This window comes from Dromiciops gliroides, chromosome 4, assembly GCF_019393635.1.
Source record: "Dromiciops gliroides isolate mDroGli1 chromosome 4, mDroGli1.pri, whole genome shotgun sequence".
Lineage (NCBI taxonomy): Eukaryota > Metazoa > Chordata > Mammalia > Microbiotheria > Microbiotheriidae > Dromiciops > Dromiciops gliroides.
In genome coordinates this window covers 294,561,146-294,577,975 of record NC_057864.1, presented here as the reverse complement: position 1 = coordinate 294,577,975, position 16,830 = coordinate 294,561,146, and the positions used below count along the sequence as shown (strand labels likewise).

Below are 16,830 nucleotides of genomic sequence, written 5' to 3'. Positions count from 1 at the left end.
TGTCTTCCATGTTGCATTAATCATAAGAAGTATTCCACAAGGTCAGCAGATGTCTCTCTATCTTATAAATGGAAAACTTGAAGTTGTCACAGGAAATTGCAGTGAAAGCTAGGCCAGATCACAAGACTCCAGCCTCACAATCAAGAACCCTGCAGACTAGGTGAAGGTGCCTCTCTAATGGTGAGCTTTCTGTGACAAGCAGAGGCTGCACTGAGAGAATGGACTAGACAACTTTTAAGGTCCCTTCCAACTATAACATTCTAATTCTCACCTTCTACTAGAAGCCCTTACCTTAATGCTTTCCCTCTAAGATTATCCTGTCTATACAAGGACACTCTCAAGGTTTTTCTGAAGAATTTTGGAATAAATTGTGAGACTTAGAAGACACTGGCAGAGGATCACCCAGTATGGGAAGCCTGCATCAAAGAAGGTGCTGTGCTCTATGAGCAAAGCAGAATTGTAGTAGCCCAAAGGAAACGTGAGATGAGCAAATGTAGAGACATCTCCACTCCAAATGATTGTATTTGTGCCCAACATATGGTAGAGCCTTCTGAGCCACAGCCAGATACACTATACCTTGACCCCAAAATAGTGATGTTATTTTGGTCCTCTTCAGGAATGAAGGATAACAACCATTCTATCTATATCTTGTTCATACATAGTTGTCTGCATATTGCCTACCCGCTAAGACTCTGAAGTTCCTAAGGGCAGGGACTGATTTTTACTTTCTCTGTACCTCTAGTGCTTAGCCCAGTGCCTGGCCCCTACTGGGTGATTCAGAAATACCTGACTTGTTGACAAGTTGATTTGACTTGTTTCTATCTATAGCAAGCAGAGTAAAAAGGAAACGAGACCAAAACATCCTACAGTGAAAAAAATAATAAGCTACATTTCTATAGTGCTTTAAGGCTTATAAAATCTTTTCCTCTTAAGAACTTAGGAGACAGAGAGGAATCAACTGAGATTCAAAAAAGTTAAGTGAGTTTCAAGGTCAAGTAAAAGAACTGGGCCTTGACTTCAGTACTTCTTTTTTTTGGGGGGGGGGGGGAGGGGGGAGGCAATTGGGGTTAATGACTTGCCCAGGGTCACACAGCTAGTAATAAGTGTCAAGTGTCTGAGGCCAGATTTGAACTCAGGTCCTCCTGAATCCAGGGCCAGTGCTCTATCCACTGCGCCACCTAGCTGCCCTTGACTTTAGTACTTCTAAGTCCAAGTCCAGAATTCTTCCTACTTTTCCCATTTGTTAACAGTTTCCCTTCAAATGCAAAGCCAAGGGCTGGAGTTTACTGCAATGTTTCCAACCGGTGCTTACCTTAATTAGGATGTCTGCAGCAGTTTTATATGGCTTGAGGTCAGAGTAGAGAGTAACAATACGAAATTTCACCTCTTGGTTTGGTTTGTAAAGGAACTTGTCTGTTTGAATGAAGACAGTTAATCTCTTGGTCTCAAAGGTCACATGGGTTTTATCAGAGAACAAAGTCTGACCCTGTGCATGTCCAGTAATATGTAATTCATACAATTCATTTGCACTATTCAAGGGTAGCTGGAAAAAAGAGAGGGAGGACAGGTCAGTATTACAAGGTCAGACCAAATCAAGTACTCTTTTTGAACCATTGGTGCTTTTAATTATGTAAAAGAACAGAAAGTTAACTCCATACTTCGGTCTAACTATGACACATACCTCTAAAATGAAATTACTTTAAAAGGAAAAAAAACAAGTTGTAGGTGATAGATACATAGTTTCTTATGCAACCCCATCTTCTGTCCTTCTGTCATGTTTGCTGACGACTTTCTTATCATAACAAAAAATTATAATTCTTTAAAAGAAATGGAAAACATTATATATATATATATATATACATACACACGTGTGTATATATATTTTTATATGCTGAAAAAATAACATCAGTTATAAGGTACACTAATTTATATAAACCATATTTGAGGAAGAAGTACAATTTATGTTAGGACCTATATTGTAGATGTTAACAAAAGTAATTCCAAGCTTTGAAAAACTTGTTCTTCCAAGATAACCCCAAATTCCTAACAGCAATTGTTTATTTTCTCTCTGAGTTATTCTCTCATTTTCTCTTTTGTAGTCATCTCACTGTTCAAATGATGGAAGTTCTAGATAAGAACTCCCATAAGAATGATATCCGGCTTAAAGCAGCTGCCATTTCATCATTTTCAATTCCAAGAATTAATTTATCCTCACCAAAAACTGATATTTGGTGTTCCCACCAATTTCCCTTGCCATATTTTTTCTTCTTTGAAGGATTTAACTAGTCAATGGCAGGCAGCTTTGCAAGAGATTTGATCTCGTGCCTATAAGAGGAACCTATCTTTCAACTTCTCTTTTTCCTCCTCCCTAATGCACTGTATTTTCCTTAGCAAAAGATAAGCTCTGATATTCCACAACTCCTGAACTGCATGTTAATTGACTAACATCATAATCAAGCTCAACAGTACTGAATCTGAATTCTATGCATTCCTTCCTATTTCTATTATCAACCTAACCCCTTCAGGACAGTCTCAAAATGAGTCTGCTTATGGCCAAACATGGGAGTACAAATGAGAATATGGAATAATGCCTGAAACCATCCCTATTTACAGACAAATATCTAACAGTCTTGTCTTCTCAAATATTATTTCAGTCCTCAGATAACTTTAATCAAATTCATTTAAAGTATTAGAGAACTATATAATAACATTAGCTTGAGGCAGCTAGGTGGCGCAGTGGATAGAGCACTGGCCCTGGAGTCAGGAAGACCTGAGTTCAAATCTGGCCTCAAACACTTGATACTTACTAGCTGTGTGACCCTGGGCAAGTCACTTAACCCCAATTGCCTCACAAAAAAATTAATAATAATAATAATAATAACAACAACATTAGTGACAAGCCAGGTCCGTCATCCTCTAAAATCTTCTCCAGCACCATAATTAAAAATATCAGTTCTGCAGCACTCAGCTTTTCTTATAGTCCAACTCACAACCATACATTACAAATGAAAAAAGCATACCTTTGCCCATAGTACAAAGTGAAATAGGGCAGAGACTAATAGAGTTTTGCAAAGATAATTTGATGGTCATAGCAAACAATTTTTCAGCAACACAAAATACAACTCTACCCATGGATATCACCAAATGGTCAATATCAAAACATGCCACCCACCTCCTGATAGAAAGGTGAAAGACTCAGAATGTAGAATGTGACATACATACATATGTATGTGTGTATACGTGTTTGTGCGTATGAATATATATGCATACATACAATGTATAAAACACATGACCAATGTGGAAATGTATTTTGTTTGACTATAAATGTTTACAACAGGATTTTTGCTTTTCTTTCTGTCTCAATGAGGTGGTAGCCTGGGGGGTAGGGGTGGGGGAGTGGGAAAAAGAGAAAAGAAAGATTTTTGCCAATTGAAGAAAAAAATTTCATTAAAAAAAATTATTCTATTTTAAAAGGGTCTCCCATCGTCTTAGATATTTTCTTACAAAACAGTTTATTCTGATGATATTGTTCATCCTTTGTTTTCGAAAAGCCTCATAGAGGGTGATATTTTGACTTGCATGTGAATTGGATTTTAGTGAGCCAGAGTTCCACAAAGTCAACAGCCTCACTCTTTCCTCCAGGCTCATTAAAGTCCAGTGGCAGGACAAAATTCAAGCTGAATGCAATGGCCTGGGATGCAGAGGATGACCTTGGTGACTTCAATGTCTGACCAAGCTCTAAGTGAGCCACAGCACTTACTTCAGCTACCTTCATGGCCACTGGAACCAACTATCCTCATCTGCCCATTCTGCCAGGAGAAGTTTTCACATGCTTACAGTAAACATCCTCCGAATTCACCAACAGATTTGAGGTCTACTGGTTACCCTCAACCTGCTGTATCCCATTTGCTGAGACGGTTTTACCAGGGTGTGGCCACTGATAATAACACTAGTCACAAAGAAAATACATTAACCCACAGGAACAAACCTGACCTTAAACAATTCCTGCGACCTTCAAGGTTTACACATTTTCCCCATTTCCTTCTGCCATTTTGCCAATTAACTGTGTACCCAGCCTACTAACCCCAAGGTCCTCCATCCAAGTGGGAATCTCCTTGGAGATTTTCATAGAGCTAATAATCTTTTTTGTCCTCAGTCAGTCTCTTATTTCTGTGATGCCCAATCTGACCCATAGTATTGTTCTCTACTTGAGATCTTTCTCAAACCTGCTGAGGCCTGAGGTTGGAGGTTGGAACCCCCACAACAAGAACAAAAGATAATGTATTTGACTAATATAGAAATACATTTTACTTGATTGCATATATATATATACATATATATAATCTATGTCAAATTGCTGTTTTAGGGAGAAGGGGAAGGAGGGAGGAAGAAAAATTTGAAACACAAAATCTTATAAAAATCAATGTCAAAAATTGTCTTTACATGTAATTGGAAAAATAAAACACTATTTTAAAAAAAGATAATGTATTAAAGCATTTTGGAAACCTTAGTATATTTCAGCTGTGGTGATAGCCCTTTGTTTTATTAACTATCAAAAGCATTTCTATAACATTCTGCATTACAGCTTATTGGTGTATTAGCCCCTTCTATATTTCTAGCCCCAGGAAGACAGAGACTAGGTCTTATCTAATTTTCATATCTCCCTCAAACTTCTAGTTCAGGGTTCTTCACACAACAGATATCTTTTTAAAATGTTTATTGCTGCTATAGCTCTATAGCATTCTAACATTTGCAAAGCACTTTCTTCACACAACCCTAGGAAGGAGTGATATTATTATCCACATTTTTCAGGGGAGGAAACCGAGGTTTAGAGAGGTTAAATAAATCACTGATTAGCAGAAAATAACATAGCTGACAGTGTAAGAGAGAGGGAGACTTTATCTCCATTTTACAGCTAGGAAAAGTGAGATGTGGTACATGACTCACTCAAAGTCACAAGCTAGCTAACAGGAGAGCCAGGACAAAAGCCCACATATATAGGCCACAAGCCTAGTGTTCTTCCCACTAGACCATACTGACTGCTACCTAAGTTTTCTATTTATAAATATTCCACAAAACAGGAATTAAGTAGGAAGCTGAGCAAGATGCTCATTTTCTGGAACACTATGATTCTCTGCTATGACAGTGGAAATTTAAGCCAGTGTCCCTAGGGAAAGGTGATTTATAAGTTATTTGAATTACATACGACATAAAAACCATGCTGAAAATAAGTTAATTTAATGAAAAGCTTAAAAAAATTGCATTTCTTCAGCATAAGCCTTTAGAATATAACACAGTACATATACTTACTGCTGGAAGAACAAGAGTCCCAAATGAACCTAGATGGGAAAAAAGAAGAAAAATAATCAACCTGAACTACTTGATGAATAAACATTTATTTTTCTCAATAATGCTCTCTGATTTGGGGGGTTAATTACAAACTTTTTTAATGGCTTATAATCAATCCAAATCATTTGGTTAATCAAAACCAAAGCAGATCATTTGGTTAAGTCACAGATTACCCATGAAAATGAATACATAGAGGGCAGCTAGGTGGCGCAGTAGATAAAGCACCAGTCCTGGATTCAGGAGGACCTGAGCTCAAATGTGACCCCAGACACTTGACACTTACTAGCTGTGTGACCCTGGGCAAGTCACTTAACCCTCATTGCCCGAAGAAGAAGAAGAAGAAGAAGAAGAAGAAGAAGAAGAAGAAGAAGAAGAAGAAGAAGAAGAAGAAGAAGAAGAAGAAGAAGAAGAAGAAAATGAATACATACCTAACTCCCAAAATAAGTTAGGTCAGTCTCAAATAAATTTAAAAAAAAAATACTGTGCTTAGAAAAATACTCACACATCCATATTTAAAGCAGCTCTTTTTGTAGTAGCAAAGAATTGAAAACTGAGGGGGTGCCCACCAGTCAGAGAGTGGCTAAACAAGTTATACCATATGAATGTGATGAAAACATTATTGTGTCATAAGAAATGATGAACGAGGTGGTCTCATAGCAATCTGGGAAGACTTGTATGAACTGATATAAAGTGAAATTAGCAGAACTAGGAGAACAAGTTATGCAATAATAATATTATAAAGACAAAAAACTCTGAAAAACTTGGGAATCCTCTTCAACACAATAACCAACTGTGATTCCAGAGTACTTTTGATAAAATATGCTCCCCACCTACTGAGAAAGAGGTGATGGATCTAGAATACATGTTGAGACTTTTTTAATAGGCCCAATGTGAGACTCTAGTCTCCTTTAATATGCTTTATTATATTTATAAAAGGGATTTTGTTTTTCTTCCTTTCTCAATGAGGAAGGAGATGAAAAATATGGATTAGAGGTAGAAAAGATAAATTTTCATTAATTGGAAAATATTTTTTAAAAGTTTTGCCTCTGGGAGGCAGCTAGGTGGCACAGTGGACAAAGCACAGGCCCTGGATTCAGGAGGACCTGAGTTCAAATGTGACCTCAGACACTTGACGCTTACTAGCTGTGTGACCCTGGGCACTTAACCCTCATTGCCCTGCCAAAAAAAAAAAACAAACAAACAAACAAAAAGCTTTGCCTCTCTCTTTTCTATTTCCTTCCTATTGGATTCCCATGGAAATGTATTTTTAAGGGGGACACACATGGGGAAACTTCATTATGTCTCCCAGATCTTTTTATCTCATTGAGAAGAAATGGAAAACAGTAGTCTTGACAGAATGAAATCCTAGAAAGCCAAAGGAAGATCCTTCAGACTGTTCCATCAGCTTCCTCCTTTCCCATTCATTTGCATGGGCTATCTCTCAATGTCCAATTTACCTCATCCCTATCATCCATATCTATGGGCCTCAGCACAATTTCATCTTCACCTTTATTGTGATATTCACTTTATTGAGGTAGTCTGGAACTGAACCAGCAACATCTCTAAGTTATGCCTATATAGTATTAGAGAGTTACCTGGGACATTGGGAGGTGAAATGTACTATGCAGGGGGCAGCTAGGTGGCACAGTGGATAGAGTATTAGCCCTGGAGTCAGGAAGACCTGAGTTCAAATCCGGCCTCAGACACTTGACACTTACTAGCTGTGTGACCCTGGGCAAGTCACTTAACCCCAATTGCCTCATCAAAAAAAAAAAAAGAAAAGAAAAGAAAAGAAAAATGTACTATGCAGGATCACCAAGGCCCTACAGGTCCCAAGCAGGACTTCAATCCAGGTGTTACAGACTCTAAACCTACTTTTTTCTATACACCCTCTTCAATGGAGGCCACTCCATCTACTATACCCTGCAGCCCATTGGGAAAATATAGTGAGTCTGCTCCTTCTTGGTACCAAATTCAGTCCATGGTTCTGCCATTATCACTCAATGTCCTCATCAATTATCAAACCCTCCCTCAGTCTTCTTCATTATGATGTTCTAGACACATAAAGCTGTGTGTATAGGACACATTTCAACCTCCACTGATAACTTCAACACCTGGTTCAGTTTCTCTTTACTCATCGCCTCCCAAGTGATTTCAAATCCAATTTGATGCCCTATATGGCACTGAGCCTCATGATTCCTTGGCCTCCTCAACTCCAATGGCCTTAATCTTCAATCATACATCAGTACAGACACACTTTGAACTTTTTTTATCATTTCAAACTACTTCATCTCTAAGATCTCAAATTTATATCTCCTTTTTTGATGACAGATTCTTTTTTTTTTTTTTTAGTGAGGCAGTTGGGGTTAAGGGACTTGCCCAGGGTCACACAGCTAGCAAGTGTTAAGTGTCTGAGGCCGGATTTGAACTCAGGTACTCCTGACTCCAGGGCCAGTGCTCTATCCACTGCACCACCTAGCTGCCCCGATGACAGATTCTTTATGAAGTCTCTCTTTGTACAGTCATTGTGGCAGCTTAATAAAGGCTCATATTTAAGTCTCAGGAATTGGTCCTTGCTTTTGATCTTCCTTTCTTTTTGTGGTCCACTCTTTTATAGCTAACACTCACTCAGAATACAACAAAAATCAACTTATCCTTATTTGGAAAAAATATCCATTATAAAAGAGTAGACTGCAAAGGAATGAGTTTTAAATAGAGCTACAGAATTGAAAGGGTAGTTATGCCAGTTGACCAGGTAATGAAGATGTAGTGAAGAAAGAGTGCAGGAGGGATAACTTCACCATCTCCCAAAGCATGGCAGGAAGATAAATCTAGGAAAACAGCAAATTCTTTGAAGTCAGATAACTCCTTAAATAGGAGAGTGAGCCAAACAAGGCTTCAATTGCTTATTATTATAATCAGTTCCAGGTAGCCACACCCTTTCTTGCCATCAGCTCACTATGGGTGCATAACATCTGAGAGCAAACGTTCCTGGTCTTCCCTTGTCCCTTGGGGAACAAAAAAAAACTTTCCTTGACCCAGTTACATATAATGAGACATTAAAGTAAACAAAAATAAAGGAAAGTAAATGGTTGGTTAGTGTATTTTAAAGGCAGATGTGCTCTGCATAACATCAAAGGACAAGATAATGAAGCTAAAGTCAATGAGATGTGGGCTCAAGAAAACAGAAGGATAATAGAATCATCAGCAACCTGGTCTCCAAAGTCTATGCTTGCTATAAGGTAATTTACAATTTAAAAAATAAAGCCACAGGGTAGCTAGGTGGCTCGGTGGATAAAGCACCAGTCCTGGATTCAGGAGTATCTGAGTTCAAATCCAGCCTCAGACACTTGACACTTACTAGCTGTGTGACCCTGGGCAAATCACTCAACCCCCATTGCCCCGCAAAAAACAAAACAAAACAAAAATAAAAAATAAAGCCACCTTGGTATTGATCTCTTATTCTCTAGACAGAAACTTCCAACTACCTACTGGACATGTCCTACAGACACCTCAAACTGAACACCTTCAAAACTGAATGCATCATCTTTTCCCTAAAACTTGCTCTTCCTTCTGATTTTAGTAGGTTGCCACAAATTCAACTAGTCACCCATGTTTGAAACCTTGATGTTCTCCTTGATCCTTCGTCTTTCTTCATTAGCTCACTTCCAATCAGTTGCCAAAGTCTATCAGATCTACTTCTGTATCTCTCATAGCCAGTTCCTCTTCTCTGTTTCCACTGATACCACACTGGTGCAAGCTCCTCATTACTAGACCCTTCGATTACTGAATTAGCCTTCTAACCCACATTACTACTCCAGTCTCTGCCTTCCTTCAACTTACACTCCACACCAATGCCATATTGTTTTCCTTGTGCATAGAAGTGATTGGTCACTTTTCTGCTCAAAACCCTTCAAAAGTTTCCTCTGTGTCTACTGACTAAATTTCAAATTTCTTATCCCATCACTTAAGACCCTCCACAATCCACTTGTCTCACACTAATTTATTTTATATGATCAACATTCTAACTAAATTTGATTTCTCACTGTCCCTCTGCACATCCCACACTTTCCTACCTCTTGGTCCTTGCTTATGTCATTCTTTATACCCAATGCTCACCTTCCCCATTTATACCTCTTCAAACTTTATCTATCCTTCAAGACCCAGATCAAATGCTACTTCCTCCATAAAGCCTTCCCAGCTTCCAGTCCCATGAAAAATGTCCTTCCCTAAATAGCCTTTTGTACTTCTCTACTGCATTTATCATATTCCTGTTTATAAAAATTATCCCCCAACAGAACCTAACACTTTGCACATATAAGCATTCAATTCAACGAACATTTATTAAGCACTTACTTTCGAAGGAATTAATGAATCAATGAATAACAACTTCCTATTTTACTTGATTAAGTAGCAACAGATCATAAGCCGCATGGCTTATTATTTTTATACTTTCTCCAGTGTCCAGAAACACACTACTTTGCACAGAGTATGTACTTTTAATAAAGGTTTGTCAAAATAAAAGCAGCAAGCAACTCCCTCCAAAACATGTACTTGAAAATATCCCATGAACTCATGGTGAAAAATGCTATCCACATTCAGAGAAAGAACTGATGGAAGTCTAAATGCAGATCAAAGCATACTATTTTTCACTTTTTTTTCTTTTTCTTTCTTTTTTTTGGTATGTCTTCTTTCACAGCATGACTAATATGTGTGGTAAAAATTATTTGTGGCAAAGATATATATCGGAAGTTTTAGCTGAAACATTTGAGAGATTGCGCATGCTACTGAAGTGGCTTTTGAAGGACTTCCTTCTTGGGGGAGGAGAACGCGAGGAACTTCCCGAACTCGGACTTAAAAGTGAGGGCAGGGGGCAGCTAGGTGGCGCAGTGGATAGAGCACCGGCCCTGGAGTCAGGAGGACCTGAGTTCAAATCCGGTCTCAGACACTTAACACTTACTAGCTGTGTGACCCTGGGCAAGTCGCTTAACCCCAATTGCCTCACTAAAAAAAAAAGAAAAAAAAAGTGAGGGCAGGAAGAAGTTCTCTCTCTCTGACAGTGAACAGCAATGGAGCGGGATTGAAAGGAGTTGACGTGGTTTGGTGTTTGGTCTTTTCAGAGATTCACAGTCTGGTGGGCAGTTTGGGAGTCAGTGAGTTTTATAAAGGAATAGACTAAGCTTAGATCTAAGATTATTCATTTGTATTTCTCCTTCCTTATTTCCCTAATTGGTTTCAACTCTTGGTGTCTAATTAATTCCCAAGCAATAAATAAAAAAACTGATCCATCATAGATTTCAGGTTTTTTGTTTGTTTGTTTTTTAGGGCAATAGGGGTTAAGTGACTTGCCCAGGGTCACACAGCTAGTAAGTGTCAAGTGTCTGAGGCTGGATTTGAACTCAGGTCCTCCTGAATCCAAGGCCAGTGCTTTATCCACTGTACCACCTAGCTGCCCCTCATCATAGATTAAAGCTCAGTTGCTCCTTTTTCTTAAGGAAAGTTAAAGAGGGAGATTAATGCTCCATATATCCAATTTTGAATCTCACATATGGAAATATGTTTTGCATGATCACACATGTATAACATATCAAATTGCTTACCATCTCAGGGAAGGAGGCAGAAGAAATGGAGGGAAAGAATCTGGAACTCAATTATAAAAAAAAAAATGTTTAAAATTGTCTTTATATGTAATTGGGGAAAAAATTAAGTACTATTTTTTTTAAAGTATCATGAAAATGTCCTCTCAAAAAACCTTTCTACTTAAAATCCTATGATCCTGGGGCAGCTAGGTGGCGCAGTGGATGGAGCACTGGCCCTGGAGTCAGGAGTACCTGAGATCAAATCCAGCCTCAGACACTTGACACTTACTAGCTGTGTGACCCTGGGCAAGTCACTTAACCCCAACTGCCTCACTAAAAAAAAAAAAGAAAAATCCTATGATCCTAAGGAAATGTTCTTTCACCTTTTGATTTGTGTTATATTAAGCAAGTTATGTTTTTAATATGATCTTCAAACAGCTTTGTATAACACAGTGCTGTATCATACTAAATACAATTTGATGTGATTATTTACTCTCACTCTGCTAAATAAATACATGTACTTCTCAGAATGTCTCCCCCATTAGAATGTGAGCTCCTTGATTGTAGGACTCATGTTTTTGCCCTTTTCTATGTTTCTAGAGCTTAACATTGTGCCTGGCACACAGCAAGCACTTAATAAATGCTTATTGATTGATTGATTTGTGATCATTTTCTGTAAATAAAAAAATAATCATAGCCCCCATCATGTCAATAGGAAAAACAGATTTAACTGACTGGACTTCAATTTACAGGAATGTAACCTACCATACTGCAGTTAACTGCTTACATACTTTATTATAAGTTCCCTGAGGTCATTAATCATTTTTTAGTCATCTGGTTATCCCCAACATCATTTATTATAATGCCTTGCACATAATAGGCAGTCAGTTCAGCTCCACAAACATCTATTAAGCATCTACAGGGTGCACAGCAATCAATGGACAAATGAATAAATAACAATTATATGCTTTATTGCAGTAGCCCTGGATACAGGAAATGGCTATACATTTTTAAAAGGTCTGAATTCTATTCTTGTTTAGAAATAGAAGCTCATCAGCTTATTGGTTTTGTTGTGTAGTTGTCTGGCAAGTGGATGACGTGTCAATAACCAACAAATTAGAAGATAGTACTTCTGATGACCATTATGTTCTCAACCCAAGAGCCTAGCCAGTAGCTTTAATTCTCATTAGAGGCTAGGAGCACAAAAAATGGTGTCTATTGAGCCAGATCATTTTCAAACATTAACCAGTTGTCAAAAAGTGAGCCAAGCACTCCAGCTGGCAAGAGACACAGGGATAAGTTGGCAGGATCAAGATGACAACAAGATCCAAAGATTCTGTAACCAAGAGAAGCTGCTTCTGAATAAATTCATGAATTTCCTAAGTTCCAAACTCTGTTTATCTGAATTTCTCCTGAGAAGTATATTTGTGTTACTTATGAAACCAAACAAAGTGATTTATGTGGGGCCAATTCCAATTGACTGTTTGATGATGAAATGAAGACGATTGGAACTGAAGCCAAATAAAGATGGTCATTTCCTTCCCTTTGGCAACTGTATGGGCAGTTTCATTCAGAAAATATTGGTAAGGAAATTCCCTTAGATCATTAGCTAAATACTATTTTTTTCAAAGTGTACCTTTTAAAATACTTAAAAGTTTGAGGAACTGAGACTAATTGTACAGAGAAATCCTCTGTGTCTAAATTACACAAAAACTGTATTATGCAGTCCAGAAGCAGCTCACTAATTGCTCAAACCAGAGTACAGATTCAGTCAAGAAACTTAGTTTAAAGGAATGAAAGGCATTCATTAGTTCAGCATTACTTCAATACTCCAAGGATTCCTGCATTCACCCGTAGGTAGGGGTACTGCCAACAAAAAAGTTCTTTACCTAGTGGTTAGCCCTCTGGCTGTGAGTTTCTCTGCACTTAGCTAGAAGGCTTCTTAGACAACAGATACCCAATCCATTACTGACCCATTCTCAAAGTCTATGAAGCCTGGTAAAAATCTGCCAGAACTTACATTACTGGCCTTGCCTTTGAGAACCCAGGGTTACTTACCTCTATAGCACAATGAGGTTTTAAAAGAATGACGTCAGCAAAGGAATTCAGTAATCTATTTACCATAATGTTTCTTGAATATTTACTATGCGTAAAGCATGGTGATAAACATTAGAAGAAATAAACAAGGATGCATATTTTTAAACACGTAGGTGGATCCAGAGGTCAACAGATCATAAGAATCAGGTGCAGGAGTAGGGCAAGGCTGAAAGAATTAGGCAAATAGAAAAGGTTAAAGCAAGCAATGAGTCCAGATTCCAGGGCACCAAACCAGAACTGAAAGATCAAGCAGATATAATGAGGAGTCAGATCAGAGCTATGAGTTACAACCAGGTAGAAAGACCAAAGTCATGGTACATATGTGCCTCCTCTTCACCTCTCCTTCCTTCATGGTTCAGCTCAGAAACCACCACCTACAGGAAGCCATTCTTGAGTTCTCTTAATCTCTTTCCCTCCTCCTGAACCAGCCCCTTCCAGTTATTAGAGCTCCCATCTTCCTGAAATGACTACATATTTATTTATTTTGGCACCTGTATCCCCTACCTTCTCTCTCCTCTCTCTCTCTCTCTCTCTCTCTCTCTCTCTCTCTCTCTCTCTCTCTCTCTCTCTCTCTCTCTCTTTAGATCAGCAACCAGGTATCTGGATTAAATTGTAAAAGAACCAAACAAAGCATTTAGGTCAAAAGTCACAACAAGTAGGAACCAAGAAATGGGTTGAAGAGGTGGCACAAAGTGAGCAAGACCATCAGAAAGAAGACCTTGATAACTGAAACAATCTTTTGCCTCATGAGGTTCTGGGATTTTTATCTGCTTCCTTCAGAAGATGAAACCAGTCCCAAGTCTGGATAGAGTGAGATTAGAAATAGGTAAAATAGAGTATCTAGGTGTAGTGAAAAGAGGGTAGAGAAGAGAGGATCAAAGGATCATAGATTTAAATCTGAAAGAGCCCTTGAAATTTACCAAGTCCAACCTCCTCACTTTATAGATGAGGCAACAGATGTCCAGGAACAGTAAGTGACTTACTCAAGTCACAGAGCAAATAAAGTGGCAGAACTGGGATTTTAAACCCAGGTCCTTTGACTGCAAAGCTAATATACTTTCCACACAGCACCATGCTATAAAAGAAAAGAGTATTTCCTTATATTACACAAATTGAAAAGAGGAAATATATTTCCCTGTTCCAAAGAAAAAAATGACACATCTTTTTTAAAATGGAAAAGTCACTGTTAGAGTTCAGAAGCCACCACTGTGGTGGGGACAGGATGAGGAGAAGCTGTGGAATGGGAGGTGGGGGGGGGGGAAACTAAAGGGAAAGGGAAAAGAGATTTTGTCTATACAACTATTGTGGCTGACTGAGTTGAGTTAGATTATAACCCCCATAAGTAGTCAATTTCAAGGGCAGCCACACATATAGCCACCGTTGTGGGAGGGGACAGAGTGAGGTAGTTGTATTGTTGAAAACTGCAATAATTGGTTATGCAAGTTGAAAGAACTAAATGTGACCCATCTTCTCATCCTCCACCTGAAAAATCACACAATCCTTAGGGTCAAACCATGACCCCCTAGGACATTCCCCAACTTCTAGAAAGTACTGGACTAGACCTTCAATAACTACTCTTACACTCTCTCCCCAAAGAGTTTACCCAGTCCTATTGCTTCAACATTTATACAGATGACTCTCATATATTTGTCATCAATTCCAAGTTCTAGTCTCGCATTTATAACAGCCTGCTAGACACTTTTATAGGACTATCACTTCAAATTCAACATTTCTAACACCAAACTCATCATCTCCTCCCTAAAACCAGTTCCCCTACCTGACTAACTTCTGTCAATGGGACCAGTATTCTTCCAGTCTCTTAGATTCAAGGCTAGGAATCATCATGGACCCCCTTCCTTCTCTTGATTGCCATATTCAATAAAACAGCAAATTATGTTTGTCCTTTCATCATAATCTCTCTCCCATCTTCCTTTTCTTTTTCTCCCCCTCAAAAAAAAAATAGTTTTATTGAGCATCTAAGAAAAACATGGATATCTCTTCCTAATTACAAGGACACCTACTTTTCTTTTATATGCCCACCACCCCATGCCTAATTCAAATTCTTATCTGCCTTAGATTCATAGACTCATAAATTTAGAGTTAGAAGGAACCTCAGCAATCATCTGATCTAAACCTTTCTTTTTTCCATTAGGAAAACTGGAATCATTTGCCCAAGTTCATATAAGAAGAAGAAAAAAAGATTCTAATCCAAATGCTCTGACTCCCGTTCTAGCACTCTTTCTACTGTTACCTCTCCCTGTTAGACCTTGGGATTCTGAAGCATGACAACCTTCATCTATATATTTTGGAAAAGGAACACCTATTATGATCATACCAAATACCTATCGTGAAGTTGCAAAGAGGAAAGCAGTCTATAGCTTCCTATTTTATACCAGACTTCCAAAATGTTGTTTTAGCCACAACATTTCCTCCTCCAGATGAAGATAGAAAGGTTTTGTTTTGTTTTTTTAAGGCAATTGGGGTTAAGTGACTTGCCCAGGGTCACACAGCTAGTAAGTGTCAAGTGTCTGATGCCGGATTTGAACTCAGGTCCTCCTGACTCCAGGGCCGGTGCTCTATCCACTGCGCCACCTAGCTGCCCCCGAAAGGTATTTTTTTAATGCCAGAATTTGGAATTATACTAAAGAAGTAACAAAAATGTCCACAGCCTCTGACGCAGAGATTCTAACTACTTGGTATTGTGGAAATTTATTATATACTACAAGAAGGTCAATGACAGAAAGAAAGTTCGGGGGGGGGGGGCAGCTAGGTGATGCAGTGGATAAAGCACCAGTACTGGATTCCGGAGGACCTGAGTTCAAATCCGGCTTCAGATACTTGACACTTACTAGCTGTGTGACTCTGGGCATGTCACTTAATCCTCATTGCCCCACAAAAGAAAAAGAAAAAAGAAAGAAAGAATAAACCCAGGACGCAGGGGCTGCGTCCGGAAGTGGAGGGAGCCATGATTGAGGTTGTGTGTAAGACCGGCTGGGCAAGAAAGTCCATGTGAAATGCAACACGGGTGACATGATAGGAGACCTGAAGAAACTGATTGTGGCTCAGATAGGCACCCGCTGGAACAAGATCATCCCTAAGAAATGGCACACAATCTTCAAGGGCCATGTTTCCCTGGGTGACTATGAGATCCATGATAGAATGAACTTGGAGCTTTATTATCAGTAGGGGCAGTGGGCCTGCCAACTCTGCAACCCACTCTCCATTTTTAAAAGTCTCACTAATAAAAATAATTTAGATGCTAAAAAAAATAATAAAGTTCCCATTAATATGAAAATATTTATAACAGCATTTTTGTTGTTATTGTTGTAGCAAAGAAACTGGAAACAAAGTATACACTCATCAATTGTCAATGATAATAGTTAATAAACATTTATCAAGCACCTACTATGTGCCAGACACTTTGCTAAGAGCTAGGGATAAAAATACAAATAATAAGAAAGACATTCCCTGACCTCAAGGAGCTTACAATCTAATGGGAGTAGGTAATATACATAAGGAAGTTCAAACTATGGTGGGGAGGACGGGAAGAAGAAACCTAGTGTCTGGACATGATGGAGAAGTCCAAAATCAGGACCGCTGGTGAGAAATAGAGAGAAAACTATGCTGGGACCCCTACTAACTTGAAAGTTTTGGAGTTCCTGTAAATGCCTTCCAGTCAAAGGATCCAGTCAGAGGGGCAGAGAGTACTGATGAGTATTTACAATACCAAGGCTGATTCAGAGGATAATTCTATTTCCCAATAAGGAGTTTCCTGGGCATAAAGGCATGATGGAGAAATATAAAA

The 16,830-nt window shown here is 38.6% G+C and overlaps 1 protein-coding gene and 1 pseudogene across 1 annotated transcript in view; one reads left to right on the top strand and one right to left on the bottom strand.

Moving 5' to 3' along the window:
- CD109 (CD109 molecule) overlaps positions 1 to 16,830 on the bottom strand; it is a 178,860-nt gene that overhangs the window by 130,000 nt on the left and 32,030 nt on the right. Inside the window, exons 3-4 of the mRNA XM_043962437.1 lie at positions 5,311 to 5,339; positions 1,313 to 1,543 (exon numbers count right to left, since the gene is read on the bottom strand). Coding sequence (XP_043818372.1) covers positions 1,313 to 1,543; positions 5,311 to 5,339 — 260 coding nt within the window. The remainder of the gene's footprint in view (positions 1 to 1,312; positions 1,544 to 5,310; positions 5,340 to 16,830) is intronic.
- On the top strand, positions 15,991 to 16,211 carry LOC122725358 (annotated as a pseudogene).